The sequence below is a fragment of the Ischnura elegans genome, chromosome 13, assembly GCF_921293095.1.
Source record: "Ischnura elegans chromosome 13, ioIscEleg1.1, whole genome shotgun sequence".
NCBI lineage: Eukaryota > Metazoa > Arthropoda > Insecta > Odonata > Coenagrionidae > Ischnura > Ischnura elegans.
In genome coordinates, this window is record NC_060258.1 from 21186318 (window position 1) to 21208221 (window position 21904).

Genomic DNA, 21904 nt, shown 5'->3' on the forward strand with positions numbered 1-21904 from the left:
TCAACAGGAATCCCACATTAATATTCCATAAACTTATCGGGTTGCATAGGATGGGTTATTGACATTGTTTTCACAGTCCCATAATATATTACAAGTACTTTTTTCAATTTCTCGGATAAACTACCTGTATCTCAGCAATATTTAATGTGGTCACTTATTGATATTTATGATTATCATTTGTTTTCTTAATCACCCTATCAATAGAATCCCTACAAGTCCCATACTATAACGATAATCCCATAATATTTATTCAAACTATCGGATTCATGCAATATATCTATTTAAATCTACATCTACTTCCAAAATCTCTTACATCTACTTCCAAAATCCTTTCTAATGCTGTATTTATTCTTCGGTGTAATTTTACAGTGATACTGTACCAATCGTTTTCCTGGGCATTGATCCAAGTGTTATTCGGAGCTGCTGTCACGGATATGAGAAATAAGCAAGGAGAAAATGCGGTGTCGATATTTGGTACGAATATGGCATCGGAGAAGAACTTCACGGGAAATAATATTGAACACGTGAGTAAAGAAAATGAATTTTCATATGAATGGAAGTGATATTGCAATCTACACAGGGGTGCCAACTCCCCCAACCCCATGGCTGTACTTCAGCTTACCCTCACTGAAGACCTAATCCTGCGAAAACAGATGCTAATCCACGGATGTTGGGGTCATAACCCCCCAAATTTTGTCTAAACCAAATTAATTTTTATTGGTTCAACAACTTTTGTATCCTTGTAAGGAAGTAATGAGAGTGTTTATAGAGGGAGTTAGACGGATATATTACGAACGCCAACATAATACGGTAGATCAGATCATAAAAATAAAATAAGAGATATAATAGACTGCAGGACACATTGATTCAGTATGTCGGTTTTTCCACTATATATAAGACGAGACTATTAAGGCAGCGTTAGGACTTACTTAGAAATAGGTAAGTTCACGTCTTGTGTAGCCTAATAACTTAACGCGGGGTTGCAATAAATCCTAGTGTTCGTCAGGGCTGCTGCCAAAATCCAATGTGACCGTATTTTTAAATTTATAAATGCCTTTTTCCTTCAAACCCGGGCGTATACGGAGAAAACCTTTCAACAGTATTCGTACCTAAGTGTCTACTATCAAGTAAAAATATTTTAATTTTCTTTCTTGATATTACTTACGTAAAGTCTCGTTGTCAGAAAAAATAAGTCATTTTTTTATCGTTCTTTCATCTGCAATCGCTTTCTCTCTCGCTGTTGCGTGGTTTGGGTCCCCCAAATACTCCCCCCCCCCCCCCACCCCGAATAAGGTCTCTCGCCTTTTCCGGCCACTCTTAATAACATCGTCAAGAAATAACGCCCCCGACTTGACTCGAGCCACCAACCTTTGGGTTAACAGCCGAACGCGCCAGCCGATTTCACCACGGAGAAGGCGATGTGGGAAGATGATTTCTATTGGTCTAAGGATTTGTGTAGGTGATACCTAACTTTCACTTGATTAAAATTAGATGGAGAATTTAGTTGTTCCTCAAATTTCAGAAAGGGGTGGATACGAAGATTTTTTTCGTATTCCGGTTCGTTCACACCAAACATTATTATGAATCAGTCAATCAGAGGAGGGCAGTGGGTTTTATAGTATAATTATGCTACACCTTGGCGATAAATAATTCTAAATACCTACACTCAGTGTGATTAATATACCCAATAATATTTTATTCCCACAAGCAAAAGTATAGATAAATATATTATAATTAGTTTTAAAATATGAAAATTATCCTTACTTTATTATTTCCTTGCAATTGGAGTCATTAGACGCTTTCCACAAGAAAGAAGCCAAATCGTAAGATCCGAAAATTGTTTAATACTTTACCCTTTTTCCGTAACTTATTTTTGAACACAAAAAGCTACACAATACAACACAATCACCACAAGGTGCTTCCCCACTTACACCATACAACACACTTGACACTATATGCACCAGGCGCTAATATAGTGATTTCCAAATTCGCATTATTTTATTAATCCACATTCACCAATGCACTTATTCACTTTGCAACCCGAAAGATTAACATCTTATAAAAGTGTAAAACACTTCTTTCATGTTGTCAGAACACGGGAATAATTTCTTCACTAAACAGAAAAGGCATACTCGGGAATAAAATTCAACACTCTCGTCACACGGTTACCCAGCAACTGAACGATATTCAGAGTCGCTTCGCATAGTCGATGTGATATGTTTTCTCCAACCTCAACTCTGAATTGAGTCATCCCAATGCCTTATAGACACGATTCCTTCCTACGGTTAGTACGTGGCACAGATCACTGCATTTTAAGCAAGCATTGAAGAAAATGCGGCCAGCCGAACGGCAGTAGTTCGTCATGTTCACAGCGAGAGTGAATGATATTAGCCATAATTCACGATGACTCCGTACGGGATCTACAGTTATTCTTTGGGCATGGGTAATGTTAATCTACGCTCCTCAGTGATTGTTGTCTAATCTAGGGTTAAAATGTATCTCATGTTTAGTAAGGATTCGAAATATCAATTGCTTAAAACCTGGAATTAACAGTGAATAATGAAATTAATAGCATTCGTCATTCCCATTAGAGCCTCCCCTGAATATTTGCACACCTATAAGCTCCGCACAAAAAAAACACAAATTCGAAGTCGCAGGAGTACTGCCGCCTTCACGAAGAGTAAATAAAATTCACGAACGGATTTTCCTTGGACGACGCAGCGAGCTAAACGACAGTCAAATGCATCGCGTGAATGATAGCGATCATGCACGATGTCTTCGTATACGGAATCCAGAGTAATCTTTCCCATAGAGCGCATTGGCAAATAGGTATAATATGGAAAGAAGGATGAAATATAAGACCTCGCTGCGGCATGCGATAGCGTAGACTCAAATACAAAAGCATAAATGAGAGACGAGGACTCATGAATACAAACAATTGAATAGCGATCGCCACATTACGGCATCGGATGAATCATATAGTTTTAATTACTTTTTTAATTACTCACCTTCTTATTCTCTGTGCTTTTACCAGCATTGATTAGGGATTATAAATAAAAATTTACATCCAAGATGACTCAATGCAGCAAATTCATCTCCTTTCCACGCTATTCCTCTTGTTTGCAGATACAATCCGATGCAAATGTAATTAACATGGATGTACCCAGGAGGGGGGGCTAAAATCCCCCCTAAAATCAAAAGTAATTTTTAACAATTTTCCTTTAAATCCAAGAATAATATACCACTATAAAACACGTCATTAAAATCAAATGATTTTTTTATGAGCAAACATTTTAAAAAAACCAAGAAAGCGTTCTTATAATTTTCTTGAAATTTCGGTTTCCTAAACCTTTCATTTTTTAAATCTTGAACGACCGCGGCTCGTTCCCCCCTCTCTACTTTTTATAACCCGGACACGCCGTTGTTTATGAAAACAATCGGTGCATACTGTTTGGCCACAAACAAACACCAATTCGAAATCGCAGGGGTACTGCCGCCTTCACGAAGAGAAAAACAAACACGATAAGAATTTCCTGCGAGGACGCAGCGAGTTGTATGACAGAGATGCGTCGCGTTATAACCGCTCGTGTGAATATTAGCGATTATTCACCATGTCTTCGCGTTCGGAATCCAGAGAAATCTTTCCCTTTGATCGCATCGCCAAATAGGTTTTTAAAGGGGCAGAATGTGTTAGTGCACCCCATAGGAGACTGATTTTTATCAATCGATTGATTCACTAACCATCAAAACCTTCATCAATTAAATCACCGCGCAGTAACAGTAGATTTTTCTCTAGATTATGCTGTAGAGGATAGATGTTGGAATAGGGTGGTTACCTATTATTTTTTTATTGCCTGAATCGAAATATTATTACTCATGGAGTACGTATTTCACGCATTTAAATTTTTAAATGACGATATCTATTCTTCGCGATTAAATGAAAAGTGAAAATTTTCTCCCGCGCGAAAACGCGACGGCTTAGTATTAATGATGGGAAAACCCCGTGTGACGTCATTCTGGTTCTCGCTGTCGCCGTGTGAGTTGACCTTGGGGCGATGCTATGAGCGCTGATACGACGCAGTCTGCTAGCAGGTAGCGCTTGGCTTAAATAAGGATTATTTATACCTTATCAAACTCTCCGACAATAGGCAATTTTTATAGGTGATTATGAAGAAATGTTTCCCTGAGCTCTATTGACCATTAACATTCGTCTAAAATTGGAATTCTAAAACCAAATAATTTTTTTATATTATGAATACGCTTACGGTGGGTAACGAATAGCAATCATTGCCTTTCATTTTCGTTGATGAAGGAAACTACCCTATTGTTGCTTGCATGTGCATTGCCTTTTTATATAACTAAAGACTTAGATTGCCTGAACAATTGAGTATTGATGTCTAAATCTACATCTGCATAATACCCTGCGGGCCACCTCTGGGGTGTTTGGCAGGGGGTGATCAATCACCAGCATGCAGATGGATGCAACATGCACACCACACGGTCCAATAAAAGTCACGCATACTAACAAATTACTCTACCACTTCGCCAATTTCGGTGAAGTCAAGAGAGTGGTTTCCCTGCCCTAATACGTAAAATTCATACACCCCTTGCTTAGCCTGGAAGGATCTCTATCATGTATACACCACGAACCAACCGACCGAGTTAAATCACTGTTTGAATGATGACCACACATTTTGCCAATTCTATTTCATTTTGAACACAAAAATAGAGAGGAACAAGATAAGAAGCATGCATCACAAGATCCATCCGTTCTAAACGGTTTCGTATTCAATCACGAGTTGAATACGAAAAGTTTATGCAAATTCATTTCAGCATCAATACTCTTTTAGATACAGCAACCTCTAGGAAAACAAATTTCAAACAATTTTGGGCACTTATACTTGCACGTTTTCTCGAATCAAAAGGGAAATATTATTAACGCTTGTATCTATGAATCGATTTTGGATTTCAGACGATATCCTCATTATAAGAAATAATGCGAAAACATGCGTTCACGGCATGAAACTCACTGGGTTTAAGAAAATATTATTCATAATTATCGTCATCACCCTCCATTTTACATCTACGTCTACATAATAATCTATTTCAGAGCGACATAGAGAACCGTACCATATTTCCAGGTCCGAAAGAAACGATAATTTAAGAAAGATATTTATTTAGCTGAACGGATAGATATGGGAGTTCATTTCTCCTCAACTAATGCATAGCAACGGGTGATTCGTGTGTTGACAATAAGTGCTATTACATTATTAATACAGGTAAACAAAAACATTGCGCAATTGCGTTTCAATTGACCAAACAGAATTAAATGAAAACTAATAACGAAGCGTGTATTAAAATTAATGATGCTATAACTTAATGCTATTATTAATGCTAGTCGTAATTTCGATGAAGTATTTTGCTTTTTCATTTCTAATCGGCTCGTGCCTTAACACCCCCTGCCACACGCCTTTTTTTGGCGCCTTGCGTGGTATTATGTAGCGGTATTGACTCATAGCTCCTGAGAATATGTTTTCAGGTACCATGAATGTGATTTCTCATTGACCTATCACTTTATAACTCATCATTCGGTCATTCACATTGACATCGACAGTTTTTTCCATCGCTTATTCCGTCTGTTTTGAATTTAGCCCTGTCATTCAATTTGTAGCCAATCAAATAGGTGTTACGGTCGCGGTGAGCAGCCGTGCCTTCTGATTGGTTGAAGGACCGTGCCAGCGATGGGAAAAGGGACGTGCCCAATGAAGGGATAAGGGATGGGATTGCCATCCCTATGGAGCATAGGCGGAAAATGGTGATATAAGGGAAACGGTCATTTTTCCACTATCACTTATGCGATCATTGGAGCGATCATTTTAGCCTGTTCCTTGAATAGGATGGAAAAAAAATGATTGCGTCATTCAGCCTTTAGTAAAAAAAACAATAGGAATTGTAAGAAAGTAAAACTCTGCGAAAGAAATCCCGAAATAATAAATTTTGACCTGCGAATATCAGTGGCCTCCATTTTAAATCGAAATCTTTTTGAGGAAGGTTTTCCGTGATTCTGCCGTGTAGGCTCATTTTTGGAGGACAAAAAACTTTTTTAATGATTTATTTTACTAAACATAAAGAACCTTCATCAATTTAATCACTGCGGAAGCCTCCGCAAAGGTTAACTCTTTGCTACGCCACAGCGAACGTTCAACTTTCAAAATTGCCAAAAAGAGAGTGTTACTGGTTTTCTTGGATATTACACAGTTACTATAAAAACACTTCTTTTTTTATATGGCGCGACCCGGGTTTCAATGAATTATCATCATTTTTATGCAGAAATCATGATTTGTTTATCTTTTTATTGTTACCTAGTTACCAGATGAATTTTATAACGGACGCCAGAATAGGGGAAAAGGATGGGTAGAAATATTCATTTATAAGAGTACTGTCCTGACTTTCAATAATTTTTAAAATTTCCAACTGCTCTCTAGAGTCCAATTCAAAATTTAAAAAATTACGATCGATGCAAAATTTTAAAATATTAAGTTTAAAATCGCTCCTATGGTAGTTGTATATTAAATGTTCAGCAAAATTACTTTTTTCATCTTTGTTATTTTTGTAAGCACTTGAATGATCTTTCTGAATTGTGCCATATCCAAGAAAAATTGTTTATCTTATTATTGTTACCTAGTTACTGGATGAATTTTAAACGGACACCGGAATAGGGGAAAATGATGGGTAAAGATATTCTTTTATAAAGCCTAAATCACACGATCATTCTTTTTCGCCGCGAAAGTGATCACTATCGCAATCACTTTTCCCGTCGCGAAAAGCGATCGCTCTAGTGATCATTTTTCTGAATCACACGGTCACTCCCGTCGTCGTCGGCTTTCGCATCACTTTCAATATCACAGCTCGTTGTCATAGGACCCGCATCACGAAAATATACAGCGTGTTTGTTTATCTATGTCGTTCCCACAATTGTCAAACGTTGCGCTGCAATCGCTCCATACGGGCATGCGTTCCGATTGGCTGATATGGGGTTTTAGTGACGGTTTTAGCCCTTTGAGCGACGGAAAAAGCGACCGGACTAAAGAGATGAAAAATAGCGATGGGAATCCTCATCGCGATCGCGAACGCTAAAAACAATTGCCGGCGACGATCAATTCGCCTAGTGATCGCGATAGTGATCACTTTCGCGACGAAAAAAATGATCGTGTGATTCAGGCTTAAGAGTACTGCCCTGACTTTCAATAATTTTTTAAATTTTCTAACTATTCTCTAGAGTCCAATTCACGGCGGTCATTGCTTATCAAAATTACTTTTTAATCAATTAAAAAAATCAAGAACAAATTCAGTTGCCGATCAGTACCGATACCAGTATACCACAGAATGTAGCAGGCTGTCTGTTTCCTGAGCTAAAAACTTTTCCTTCCAAATAATCAACAAAAACATCTGCCAACAACGGAGAAAGTGGTGAGCCCATAGCGAGGCCACTACTTTGTTTGTAAAATTTACCATCGAACTTGACATAATTTTCCGCCACACATATTTTGAGAAGGGTGGATAATTCGTGCTTCGTTTTTTCTGCGATCTTGGCTGCCCCCAGGAGATCTGTTGCTAGGCCGGTTGCTTCCTCTGGTGGCACACAAGTTATAAAAGGTAGACGATATCAAAAAATAAAAGTCTTGAGTTCTTCGGAGGTATGATGTCTTTAATTTTAATAAAAGATACAGTGTCCGGCGTGATGCGGTGGAAATCTCTGATATTCAGCTTATTAAAACAACTTGTCTGTTTCCACACTATTTTACTTTCACCGACAATGATTTCGGCATTTTGTGCCATTGTCAAGGTCCAGTTTCCTTGGGTGACAGCCTTTTTGTAGTTTTTCAGGAGGGAGGGAGGGGAGGGGTTATTGGGGTGTGTTCATGCCGAGGTTACTGATGACGTCAATGGGCGATGGGTTGGAGGTAGGGTAACGTTCAGAAGGGGTGAGTGGAATATGGTCGTTAAATAATTTAAAATCAGCGGGGCAATTCACGATTTCAAACTGTTCTAAGAAATCCAGTTTCCTTGGATCAAGAAGGAATTGCAGTGCTGGTGCGGTATCCGTGATTCCATCTCCCACCACCTCTACTACTTGGTAGCGTCGGCGAGCTATCAACAACAATCGGCGAACTGTCAAAAACGCCTTAAAGATTCTATGTCGAGTCGATGCACCGTGCAATGTCCATCTATTGCCGTGTGACTTCCATATTTACGCTGAATTGAAGAATTGGCCAGGAGGGAAGCATTTTAAAACGGGCGACGGGCTTCAGGACAAACACAAAATTCATTTGAGGCGGCAACCTATCCCATAATAATAAACTGGTCCACGGGCACGACCAATAGGTTAGTTTCCTTCGTCTAAGAAAACGTAATGCATTGATTGCGATTAGTTACCCACCATTGGTGTATTCATAATATACTAATTATTCGGTTTTAGTAATCCCAGTTAAAGACGAATGGCTATGGTCATTTTTTAACCTCATTTGAAAAAGGCCAGATTGGCGCCCATGCGATCCTCGTGACGTCACAGGGACCTAGTTTCTATACGAGTTCCACATTGTCTGAGATTAATAATGGATGCATGAGGCACAGAGCTCAGGGAAACATCTCTTGATAATCACCCATTAAAATTGCCTATGGTTAAAAAGTTTCCTTCGTTTGAAAGGGTAATAATTATCCTTATTTAAGCCAAGCACTACCTGCTAGCAGGGTACTCTGCTACCTGCACCTCGATTATGTAAATGTGACAGCGACGACGGCGATAGATGACCATCACGTTCTCCTACCACGTTCCGCTGTATCACGCGATCATGTAAGCCTCCGTCATCGCGCGTATCATACAGGTACGAGCGCGTGAGGTTGGTATCATTGAGAAATCTGAAGAGCCAATGAAATCCTTCGACACATCCCTGACCGAGAATGCGTCGTCTGCGGAGAGTTTGAAATAACAATAACAAACAACTAAAACATATAATGGAGGCAGTTCAAAGCTAAGTACTTCGCTTCGCCAATAGATAATATTATAATTAAGTACTCGTATTATGGTAAAGTTATGGGGAAAGTGTAGTATTACTTTTCGATGTGTGATAACGTAATCTATTATGCTAATGCTCGCCGGGAGATGCTGCAAATTATTTGCTATATGGTAGAGAATGGTCGAAAAGTCGTGACCTTGGATTGAAACTAATTAATGTTGAAATGATAATGCAAGTGTAATCGCGCTAGCGATTTAAATGTAAGTAGTTAATAGTTGATTTATGATGATTAAAAGTCGAAAAGGAGTTTAACGATGTTGATATGTTGGAGAACGTACTTGGCAAATGTTGATAATTTAACTTCGATATAAAGTAATTGACGTTTGAATCACGAATGTACTTCAATTAGCAGTACTTTCCAATTTGCTGCGTGAAAATAAAGCTGCTCAATTGAATTCACCACCAATCGCATATAACAATTGAACAACGTGGACAACTATAAAGTCAACAGAGCACTCCTGTTGAAATAATTAAGAATTATATTGGTTTTTAATCGATCATAGGGCATTTTTAAATTAAATAAACAATAATGTTTTGCTAATATATGCATTTAGTGCTCGTTTTTATGTCAGCATATGCTTGTCACCATGGGTTTCGAACGTGATAGGCCGATGACGCTCGCAGCGTGATAAAGAGAGCGATCACGGTTTCATAATCGCTGCTATCACCTTCCGTCGTGGGAATCGCGTTGCCCCTGGCAACGACATCGCTCTCACCCTTCTCACAGTTACATAATTAGGGCGCTGGTAGTATCCTGCGTCGTATCAGCGCTCAAAGTCTCGCCCCAAGGTCACCTCACAACAATATCGCGGTTCTTCGGCGTAGCGCCGGGTTTCCTCTCCTCTGTCTCTCTTCTGGTTTGGAGACGTGGCAAAGTGGTGTAACGCATGGTTGAGGCAAGCCATTGGAAGTCAATTCCCATATCTATGCGTTCGGCTGAAAATATCTCCTAATTCATAAAAAGGGTGGTTTCCTATTATTTTTTATTGCCTAAATAAAAAGATAATTACTCCTGGAGTACGTATTTCACGCTTTTATATTTTTAAATGACGATATCTATTTTTTGCGATTAAATGAAAAGTGAAAATTTTCAAGCGCGCGAAAACGCGACGTCTAAGTATGTATGCTGGGTAAAGCCCGTGCGACGTCATTCTGGTTCCCGCTGTCGCGGTGTGAGGTGTTCTTGGGGCAAGGCTATGAGCACCGCTATGGTGCATGCTGCTAGCAGGTAGTAGAGTACCGTGCTAGCTGGTAGCGCTTAGCTTAAATAAGGATTATTAATACCTTATCAAACGAAGAAAACTTTCCGACCTTAGCCAGTTATAATAAGTGATTATTAAGACATGTTTCCCTGAACTCTGTGCCTCATGCATGCATTGGTAATCTCAGACGATGTAAAACTCCTATCTACTCGTATAGAAACTAGGTCCCTGTGACGTCACGAGGAGTGGCATCGCATGGGCGCCAATCTGGCCTTTTTCAAATGAGGATAAAATTGACCGTTGCCATTCGTCTCCACTCGGATTTCTAAAACCGCACATATTGGTGAAGAAAGCAAATAATAATACGTCACTTTAATGATTTTTTTTCTCAATTCTGATTCATATTTTTCTTTTATGAAAATTTCAAAAATCAATTGATTTTTTAATTTTTCATAAAAAGATTTTGATTCAAGACACGCCAGTGCAATAAATGATTCCGCGCACCATAAAATTAGTCGTTTTGTCAACTTCGTGAACTTTGCAACTCAACCTAGGAATAACAAATACGTCTACAACATTCGTCTTCCACAATAAGTTGCAAACATTAATACAGATTGATAAAATGGCTATTGCGTATTTTTAGAACGCATACTTTGTTGTAAAATTATTTTTTCATTGGCATATATGCTATATTTGAGCAATTTCTTTCTTAATTTCTTGTGTGGAAAAGGTCATGAAACTTTTCTCATGAATTTGTTTAGTTATATTTCACACATTGAATGGCTTTTAAAGTTTCAACACTTGATAGTGATTTTTTCTGATGCACACACTTCATTGGTTGATTGGTTATGGTGCGTTCTTGGCATTACTATTTATTAATGGTTATTATCGAAATACAACGTACACTCACGTTCTTTAGACGCAGAGGGATCGCTCAACATGTTCCCCTACGGAACCCCAGAATCCATTTTCCCAAGAAGTCCATTAATTTTTAATTCTAAAATTGTGTTTAAAAACTGCACAGAAAAAAGCCGAAGAATTCATTTAAAAGTAGAAAAAATAGTACTATTCATCGAAATTTATCATTGAAAAAAAACCTATCGAATATTTAACCACATAGCAACGGATTCCTGCAGTGAAGATGATCATAAATGAGTTGAAGGGTTGGGTTTAATTGTCGAAGAATGGCCCTAAAGGACTCGCTAAGCTGAGTGTCTCAGGCTGGGCCTGAATGCAACCGACATTGCTACCACGATCTTAGAAAAAGAGATTTTGCTACCTCAGCGGTCGCTTCCCTTCCCTCTCGACAGCAAGACACAACCTCCGATCGTTTACGTCAAAAACATCCGCGACAACTATACCGGGCGTCATTGGTCTTCTGCGTATGAAAACGTCCGTCGGCTTAACCCGAAGTTCGGTGCGAAAATGCTACGACCTAAGCCTTCGACGCCTGGAACAGAAGATGCATACAAGACGAGAGAATAAACAGTCACACACACTAAAGTATTTTCTTTTTAAATCTCACAAACACAAAGGTCTTATAGGGAGCTCGTTCATTGGAATCGGGCAAAATATACATCGCAAGAATAGCATCGCCACAAATCACGGCTGACTTTTATAAGTGATTCTCCTATCGGTGATCGCAATCACAGGTAAGAATCGCAGTTACCATGGGCGCAGCTAGCAATTAAGGCTGGGGGGTAGGGGGGATGTTTGCGTGCAACTAATACCGCGGGGTGTGTGGGGGTATGGAATACCCTCCAGGATACGGGGTAGGTGCGAGATTAATAAATTGCGGAATTTTAAAGATAAATAAACGATTTCAGTTTTTCCTGGTGAATACTTCTGACAAATATTTATCGGGTTTGCATCCAGGTTAAAGCTTTTATGCAAGCCGACGTTTCAGAGGATGGAAGACAAGTCGTCTTCCAAAACGTCAGGCTTGCATTAAAGCTTTAACCTGGATGCAAACCCCAGAAATATTTGTTATAGATAAATGGTTCAAAATGGCGAGTTTTATGGCTTTCTGAGGGAAACTTTATTAATCCTTACACTATTCTATATTATTAGTAATATCGATCTAATTAAGTGAGATGGATTAAACTTTAAAAAATTTATGAGCTCTGGGGGGGGGGGGGGAGGGGTTTATCCCCCTAAATCCCCCTGTGCGCTGTGCCACTAAAAAACACAACGGTCTGATAGGGGAGGGTCGTAAAGGGGTTGAATTATTCCCAGCTGGGTGGATCTTGGCCAAAAAGCATGAACGCAAGGTAATATTAGTCCAGAGGCCTTTACTTATTTCTTTGTGAAACTCTTCTCTGCTTCTTATACTAAAACCAAACACGCACAATAGGTTCTGCATGTATAATTGTAACAGCCAGCGGTGGATGCAGAATAAGGGCCAAAGCAGGTATCTATTACCTCTCTGGATTAGTGGGGGTTCGAACAAAATCACCACTCTATCTAGTGTGTATACATACATTGGACACCCAAGGGGAGGGCTGTAGCCCTTTAAAGAACTTATACCACTCAATTGCAACATAATAAAAAAGCACGTAAAATAGGGTCTATGTTTAGAGCTAGTTTCTATATCAATTCGTTAGAGTAGGTATATATATGTAACGGAAAGCATATCTATAAATACTATATACAAGGGGGCAAACCCTTAACCAAAGCATTCATGAACGGGAAAGAGTTTCTGAGAGGATCATCACATAAGAATTTCAACCTTTCCGTGACTGTGCTGTGTGAATAACTCAGTCACCCCAAATTACGTTAATCTTGTTAACTTTTTAATTATTTTGTCCCTTTGACAATTTTTGTATTTGAGCTCTACCACTTGGTCATTATTTAGGTGATGGATGATTTTTTAAACATTTATATTGTTTTTGAAAACTTCAATTTTTATTTTGAAAACTTTGAATTTAACCGCACAGCTGTTGGTGGGAAGAAAAAAAAACTTGTTTATTCATATGAGTGCAGGGATAAAAGTTGAATGCAATAAATTTTATTAACTTACCCCTTCAACAATGTCAACATTCTACATGATGGCACCTTTAGTAGTTGTTTTTCCATTCCATGATCGTCAATGCACAGTTACATGCAATAGCAATTAATATGAAATATTCGACTGCCATTTCGGAGAAAATAAATGTAAAAACCTAAATGTAGCCTCCTATGTATTTATGAATTATGCATAACAAGATATTATATAATTAAAAAAGAAAGACATGGCGTTGAATTACAGGAAATACTAAAACAGTGCATATAATTTATGAATTGTAAATGGGGTACCCACGAAATACTCAACAATGTCCTTCACAAAAGTTTTCTACGCACAGTACATACAGGAGGGCAAAAGAAAAGGTTGGAGAAAGGTGTATTTGCTGGAGTGTCGAGTATTACGGTGCAATTATATTTGCTATTTACTAAGAGGACAATTTCCAACACAATGGGGAGTGATTTTTGAAGAGTAAGGATAGGAACGTAGAATTCCAGAGAACAATATAGAGTCAGAAATCAATGTTAGGTATGTGGCATTTTTTAGTGTTCCCCCCCCCCCCAAAAAATTTCTGGTACCCCTCCCCCCCAGAAATTCCTCGAACTTCCTCCGAACTTATCCGCAGAACTTCTCCCGCCAAGAACTTTTCGCGCTAAGGTTTTTTCGTGCAAAGGATTTTTCGCACAAAAGGCCTGTAGCGAAATCCTGTCTCTGCAAAATCCTGTCTCTGCAAAATCCTGTCTCTGGAAAATCCTGTCTCTGAAAACCCTGCCTCTGGAAACTCAGCCTCTGGAAACTCAGCCTCTGGAATCAGCCTCTGAAACAGCCCCGAAACAACCCCGAACCAACCCCGAACCAACCTACCTGCAATGCAAGACTTATATAGGACTACTGCGGAGAAATACTTACTCCTTGGCAAGCAAGGGGAAATCGGCTAAGGCTTTAGTATTGCACTTGGAGTGAGAAGTTTTACCATTGTCCTATCACAACTCTCTCTCCCTCCAACACCTCACCCCAGTATCTCCTCCCCCTCCATGTGTTCCAATGAATATCCCTGTGATTCAACTGATGTCTCCAACCCAGAAGTTGAGGGGAAAATTCTGGCTGGTATGCTGTTGTCTCAAAACCAGGGAATGGTGTTTTGCGGAGCGGCCGTTTCTGCAGGGGCAGTGACGCATCAGTGGCGCAGTAGTTGAATTCGCCTGGCTACCCCTCCACTCCCTGGAAGAATCCCTCCCCTCACATCCTGTCTTGTCCTGCATAGGCAAGGTCTCTTGTGCTCGGGGAGTCGTCGTTGTCACATGTCTAGTGAGACATGGCAAATTTTGTGCAATTATTCTGCTGGTTTTTAGCTGGTAATGTTTCTTTTGGCATCATGAATTACTATCATTGTTTTCTGTAATACTTCTGATTTTTGAATACTCTATTTTGAATAGATATCGAACGGTAATAACTCGTAAAGTATTTTTTGCTACCTTTTTCTTGTGAGCTGTTTTTCTTGTTTGTGGAGTCTTTCCCTGATCCAGCTTGTGACCGACGGTTGGAGTATTTCCCTTGTCTGGACTTACGTGAAAAATCAACCAGATTTTACGACGTAACGTCACAGGTATATGGAGAGAAATGATTCAGATCTAATCTGGTGGAACTCTAACATATTGTAACTTATAACTTATTAATAAAATCAACCCAAATTATTTATTATGTTGATTCAATTCCATGATGTCACGCCTGAGACAAGTAATTATGGTAAAAATTATCATCCATTTCAGATAGATTCTAAATAAAACATTGAATACATATATCCTCTGTTGAAAGGGAAGTAGTAAGCATATGTCATCTTTTTCCCTGATTATTAGCAGTCAAAATAACTTGCAATATAGCGGATGACCATATATATATGCCTCCCTAACATACTGTGTTTACATTGCTCAATTGTACATACATACATACATGGAATGACGTACTGAAAAAACACACTATTTGTTTAATTTTTTGGCTTGAAAAAAGCAAATATTGTAAAAAATACAAGCATGCCACCCTCGCATTGATAGGGAAGGAGAGGACCCATACAAGTGGGAAACTTGGAATTTATGGTAAAATATCGAGAACAAGAACGAAAGTCCCACCCCGATCGTATTCCCCATGTCACTGCCACCCAACGCAGACCAAAGGCCGACCTGAGAGACCATTGTATGTGTCCTGGAATCCTGGGTAATATTTCTCTGAACATACTGATGATTCTTGTAATACCAAATCAATAAAAAATAACACTTACTTATCCCATGCCGTCATGAAAGCAGGTTCATGAAAAACCAGGGCTTATATTTTTGAAGTAGGCAACTGACATCTGATTACATACATTTACAGGGATAAGTTAATGTAAATTGTTTCATTGCAGGTAATTGAAGGCGTTGCATTATTTGAGAATTGCTAACCTTAATTATAGCAGGAGCTAAGTGAAAGCGTGGTTAATTAAGTGATTATGATCTCCATTTAAACCTGACTGAGTATTCTCCTATTAAAAATTACTCTGGTTAAGGAACCATCTTGTACCTGGCAAGACATTTTTTAATGAATACCTAAAAATTTGTTTTTCCACAGAATTTTTTATTAAATCACCACCATGATGATGTTGTCGGGACACAAGTCACTCTCGGCTGAATCGCCGCCTGATGTAGGGCAGCCTAAAGATAAACTGATACAAGGGACGTAAACTGTTGCATCGGAGACAGATCTGTCTTGGGGGATAACTGGCATCAACAATAAGGGAGTATAAACGCCGCAAATCCTCCAGTAAAGCCCCACTCTTGAAAAAAAAAATATAAAAGAAAATCTTATAAAAAGAATTCTATAAAAAACCAGAAATGAGGCAAAACGATGTATATGAATTGACTGTATAGAAACTTCCAGACCAGTAATTATTCACTTTATTAACTAAAAAATCCTGTACCAGAGCCCAGATGGCTAATGGCACCTTCTCTCCGCCTAATATGTATTAGGGCATTTTCTCATCTTCTTTGGCATCAGTTGGACTAAACACTCAACTGCAATTCACCTGGAATGAAAAGAAAATTTTGATCATCTAACAGTCCAAGAAGATTATCATGAGTGCGTGAAATATATTTGGCAATAAAAATTGTAATCAGTAACTAGAACCCATTATTATTTTATAAATTAATTGGTTAACATTACAAGTATATTGAAAATAACTATCCTGAGCATTTTAAAAATTTAACAATAGGTTTGTGGACCATAGTGAGTTTAGTTCATTTTAACTACAATTTAAGACTATTTACTATGTATCCGCAAAATGCATAATGCTTATAATTTAGAGTATTCAAACAAGAGTAGAAGAAAATATCAGATATCTGACATTCAACTTAAATGATTTTGATCAGCTAATAGTTCATGAATATCATCAGGCATGCGTAAAGTATTTAGATATATGTAAAAATTTGTAATCATATAGCAAATACAATCAGCTGCAATTTAAAAAAAAAATCAATTGGTTACAGTCATTCACATACAACAATGACACACAACTTTGTTCTGAATATCCATAAACTTCTAATGTCAAAGGAGGACATTAAATCAATTGTCGGGAGCACTCAGTTGAATTTGTAAGCAAGTTTGTAGAACGATCATGTGTGAAACACAGTGTGGAAAAAAAGTAACTGATTTATTTTAAAAAGTGTCGTGTATAAATAGATTTGTGTACAGTGAATGTAAAAAGTGTTCATAATAGGGTGGTTTCCTATTATTTTTTTACTGCCTCTATCGATAGATTATTACTCCTGGAGTACGTATTTCATGCTTCTAGATTTTTAAATGACGATATATATTTTTTGCAATAAAATGAAAAGTGAAAATTTTCAAGCGTGCAAAAACACGACGGCTAAGTATGAATGCTGGGAAATGCCTGTGTGACGTCATTCTGGTTCCAGCTACCGCCGTGTAAAGCCACTATGGAGCAAGGCTATGAGCGCCGCTATGATGCATGCTGCTAGCAGGTAGTAGAGTACCCTGCTAGCTGGTAGCGCTTGGCTTAAATAAGGATTATAAATACCATGTCAAACGAATGAAACATTCCGACCTTAGGCAGTTTTAATAGGTGATTATTAAGAGATGTTTCCCTGAGCTCTGTGCCTCATGCATTGGTAATCTCAGACGATGTAAAACTCCTACCTACTGGTATAGAAACTAGGTCCCTGTGACGTCACGTGGAGTGGCGTCGCATGGGCACCAATCTGGCCTCTTTCAAATGAGGTTAAAATTGACCATTGCCATTCGTCTGAACTGGGATTTCTCAAACCAAATAATTTGTATATCATGAATACACTAATAATGGGTAAGGAATTGCAATCAATGCCTTTCGTTTTCTTTAATGAAGGAAACTACCCTATTTGACATTCTCCATGAAGGAGTAGTGTCAATGATTGAATTTATGTGGTGTGGACATAAAAAGTTTTCAATCCTCCACCTCACTGAGAAGCACCATCGAAGATACCGTTGGTAAGTACATGAATCTGAATTTTAGTTATTTTCAATTGTATTGGACAAAATATATTTTTCACTAATGATGTTTCATTAAGTTTTTTTTATGTACTTTCATTCGTGTGGTTCCATGCAATATTTTTTGCACAATTCAACATAATGAAATTTCTGTTTAACAAACCTATCATGGCAGTTCATAGAATTTTGTTATAAAGACATTTCACTGCATTCAAAGAGGGATAATACGTGAAAAATAAGAAAATTCACCACAAAATTCAGCTTCCAAAAAGGCAAAAAGTAGTCATACCACACACAGCCATATATTTTAAACGGCATACACTAAATTTGTTATTCATTCTCACCCATTGTTAAACCATAGAACTCTTTTGATAAACTTAAAACTTTGTTAAAATAATCGTGAAAATTATATACATCATTATTTACACTGTTCAACATAGATTATGTCCTAGAGACATAGTTGGTCGATCTTAGATATATTTTTCATTCTTATTCCAAATCTGTGCTTATATTCTTTTTATGACGTCTATTTCCTTAGGACAGCTTAATGAATATTTTTCCATTTACAGAGGTAGTCATTTAATTCATTCATATCTCGTGATAGCATCATTGGCATAGCCAGGGGGGGTGTCCAGGGGATCCGGATCCCCCCCAGAATATAAAAACAAAATTATTTTCCTTCATAAAAGAAAATGAAACATTGAAAAATCATGAATTTAAAAATTATTTCTTTAATAAATAAAGTTTTGTCGATTATTAAAATTAGTTGAAAAACCATTACTTTGTACCCTGTTTTTCAAACATTTTCCCCCCTGCCTGCACATGAACGTATTTCATAACCACAGCCCATCTCACACGGTGCAAGATCCAGTATCTGAAACTCATAACACGTTGCAACCTCTCGCGTGGGATCCATCCTCGTGCATGACTCTGACACCTTATGCCGATTAACAACTTGCCACTTGCTCTCTCGTGGGAATTGGTCTCCGCGTATTCCTCCAACACTTAATGCCGTTACACGTTGCAGTATCTTGGCGTGGGAAGGTGTATGATGTGCATAATCATGTGACCTTTTCCGGCCAATAGGAAGATGCCGAGAGGGTCACGAGACGGACGCGACACGGGAGGAAGCCTCTTGGAGGGAATAGACACGGTAAGCCTCTTACGCTGTATCTCGGAGGGGGAGTTTGTACCTGTGCTCTGACAATTAAACGTGTGGAACCAGACTTGTCATCTCATTCTGCCTTCTACGAACCTGGCCCTTCCTATAAGCTTAGTGCTTACATATTTATAATGAAGGTAAAGCAAACAATTTATTTTTATTTGCGTACATTTTCTCTTATTTAAGATTGCTTTCCGGGCTCACTAAGAGCTTTCTTCTTTCTAAGATCTTTTTAGAGATGATAACACGAGTGCACTCGTATTCCCACTGGTCCATATAAGACCTGGAAGTATGAGACGCTTGGAAAAAGGAACACGGAGCTCCCATGATTGCAGCTAGCACACGATCGCATCCGTTTTACGAATGGGATAATAAGCCCTGTGTTTCCTAACATTAAAATGCAGTCATTCTGGTGATTTTGCATACAATTTTATTTATAATGAAGATTGCGGAAAACATCAAATGAGAGTGAAAATCATGCATTGATAATCTGCGACACTGATATGCCACAGCTGGATAATGGGGATTCTGTAGCTGGGAGGATAATGGGGAGCTGTATTTGGAAAGGGATTATACGCAAAAAAAAGTAGAAAATTCACCACAAAATTCAGCTTCCAAAAAGGCAAAATGTAAAGTCATACCACACTCAGCCAAACATTTTAAACAGCACGTGGGAGGCATACGACCTAAATTTGTTATTCATTGTCACGAATTGCTAAACCATAAAACTCCTTTGATAAACTTTTAACTTTGTCAAAATAACTTTGAATACTATATACATTGATCATTAATTACACTGGGGAACAGCCATTTTGCAATCTTAGATATGTGACTTTTTTCTGACTAACTTTTGGTCTCTGAAAGATTCTCCTGGATCATTTTTGGGGTATTACTCTAAAGAATATCGTACGACCATTATTGCAATTCCCTCTCCTGCATGTTCCATTCATCGTGAAATAAAAATGCTGGAAGATGCTCATGTAAAAGTTTTCGGCGAAAGCAAATTTATGAAAATAACATCTGCAAGAAAAAATGAAAATTTGTTCCAACGCAAACAACTAAGATTAATCGAGGAAATTAATTATGCATTTTTAACATGATCACGTGGTTTCGAAGAAAATATTTTGTGAGAACAGAAATTTTTCAGTTGTCATCATTTCCAAGGAAAGGAAACGGAATACATTTTCCGTATTCCATGAAAGATATAACATAGTAACGCCAGAAATGGTTCATCAATTATATCACCTAATTAAACATTTTGATTATGCAATACATGATCGATTTTAACCCTTTTACTGCAGCAGCCTATTTCAGGTGGGATGCACGAAGACTGCCAAGGCTATTTTCCGGAATTAGCAACATTTCAGGTTTAAAAATTTCTCAGCTACTTAATAATATTTAATACTTCTAGATTTTTTCCCAATTCCTAAGATATATTTATATCTTATAACCATAGATAGATTTAGGGGGTTTACTTAAATTACAGCCGATAAAAAGGCCACAATCACAAAAAAAGTGAAAAAATTTCACTCAACCAGCAAGGACTGATATATCAGCCTGTTGGCAGTAAATGGTTACATCAATTTTTGAAATTGTTATCTAGGAAATGTTTAAATGTTTGTTCAGAAATACCCCCCCCCCACCACCTTACCATCTTCCCCCTACCCCCCCACCTTATCAAACATCTATTTACGCTAGGTCTTTTTGTATCACCCCTTGCGAAATATGGAATCAATAGGGTAGTTACCTTCATCAAAGAAAACGAAATGCATTGACTGCGATTCCTTACCCACCATTAGTGTATTCATACTATACAAATTATTTGGTTTTAGAATTCTCAGTTTAGACGAATGGCAACGGTCAATTTTAACCTCATTTGAAAAAGGCCAGATTGGTGCCCATGCGATGCCACCCCACATGACGTCACATGGACCTAGTTTCTATACGAGTAGATAGGAGTTTTACATCGTCTGACATTACCAATGCATGCATGAGGCACAGAGCTCAGGGAAACGTCTCTTAATAATGACCTATCAAAATTACTTAAGGTCGGAAAGTTTCCTTCGTTTGATAGGGTATTAATAATCCTTATTTAAGCCAAGCGCTACCTGCTAGCAGGGTACTCTGCAACCTGCTAGCAGCCTGCATTGCAGCGGCGCACATACCCTCACCCCAAGGTCACCTCACACGGCGAAAGCGGGAACCAGAATGATATCACACAGAGTTCCAGAGAGCATTTATTACTATTATTATTCCCTCACCCAACGAACAGCGTTCAGTGCATCTTTGCGTGGTGGTTGAGCGTGCTCTTCTGCGAGAAATGCTTGTGGCACACACCACACGCAAAGGGCCTCTCCCCCGTCTGCACCCACAAGAGAGTGTGCAGGCGCCACAGGATCTCGTCTGGGTTCGATACCCGTGATTCTGTTTCCCACCCATGGGTGGCGGCGATGGCAAGGATCCTAGTACGGTTGTACCCAATGTTCCTCGTAGTGGTCGAAAGAGTCGGCCATTCAGACCCCAATGTGAGTAAGAGAAGGAGCTCGTGTCCCTCCCACCTGGTGAGCTTCGGGGAGTCCTTGTTGTTTGCCAGGAGCGTAAGCAGCTCCAGAACCTCCTGGTCTGCGGGTGTGGGCAGCATTCCGGGCGCGGTGGCCGGGAGAGTCTTGTTCCAGGGAGAGGGCCTGGGAAGCTGGCTGCGATGCCGGAGGCTGTGACTCAAGGTATTGCGATGGTTCTTGTGTGGAAGGCAGCAATGGTTTTGTAATGATAGGAGAAACATCGGCGTAAAAATTTAAATGTCTCGCTGAGCGAACAGAAACTACATGACAGAAATAATGAATTCTTAAGGCCGTTTTACACGGGGCATGGAATTGCGCACATTAGAGGTGCATTAATTTCTAAAGTGGCGTGGAATTGCACGAATGCATGAACGAAATTAGAACAGAGG

General features: G+C 38.8%; 1 protein-coding gene across 4 annotated transcripts in view; it reads right to left on the reverse strand.

Annotated features, from left to right (window-relative positions):
• Positions 1-15856: 15856 nt before the first annotated feature.
• LOC124170117 (gastrula zinc finger protein xLCGF3.1-like) overlaps positions 15857-21904 on the reverse strand; it is a 114871-nt gene continuing 108823 nt past the window's right edge. For 2 of the 4 annotated variants that reach the window (XR_006867320.1, XR_006867319.1), the window contains 2 exons: positions 21216-21691; positions 16193-16335 (listed from right to left, as the gene is read on the reverse strand). Coding sequence is in view for 1 of the 4 variants with exons in the window: in XM_046548800.1 (XP_046404756.1) it covers positions 16321-16335; positions 21513-21691 (194 nt within the window). In the remaining 3 variants the exon portion in view is untranslated. Of the gene's footprint in view, positions 16087-16192; positions 16336-21215; positions 21692-21904 lie in introns of those variants that run through there. The other 2 variants (XR_006867321.1, XM_046548800.1) reach the window with 2 other exon arrangements.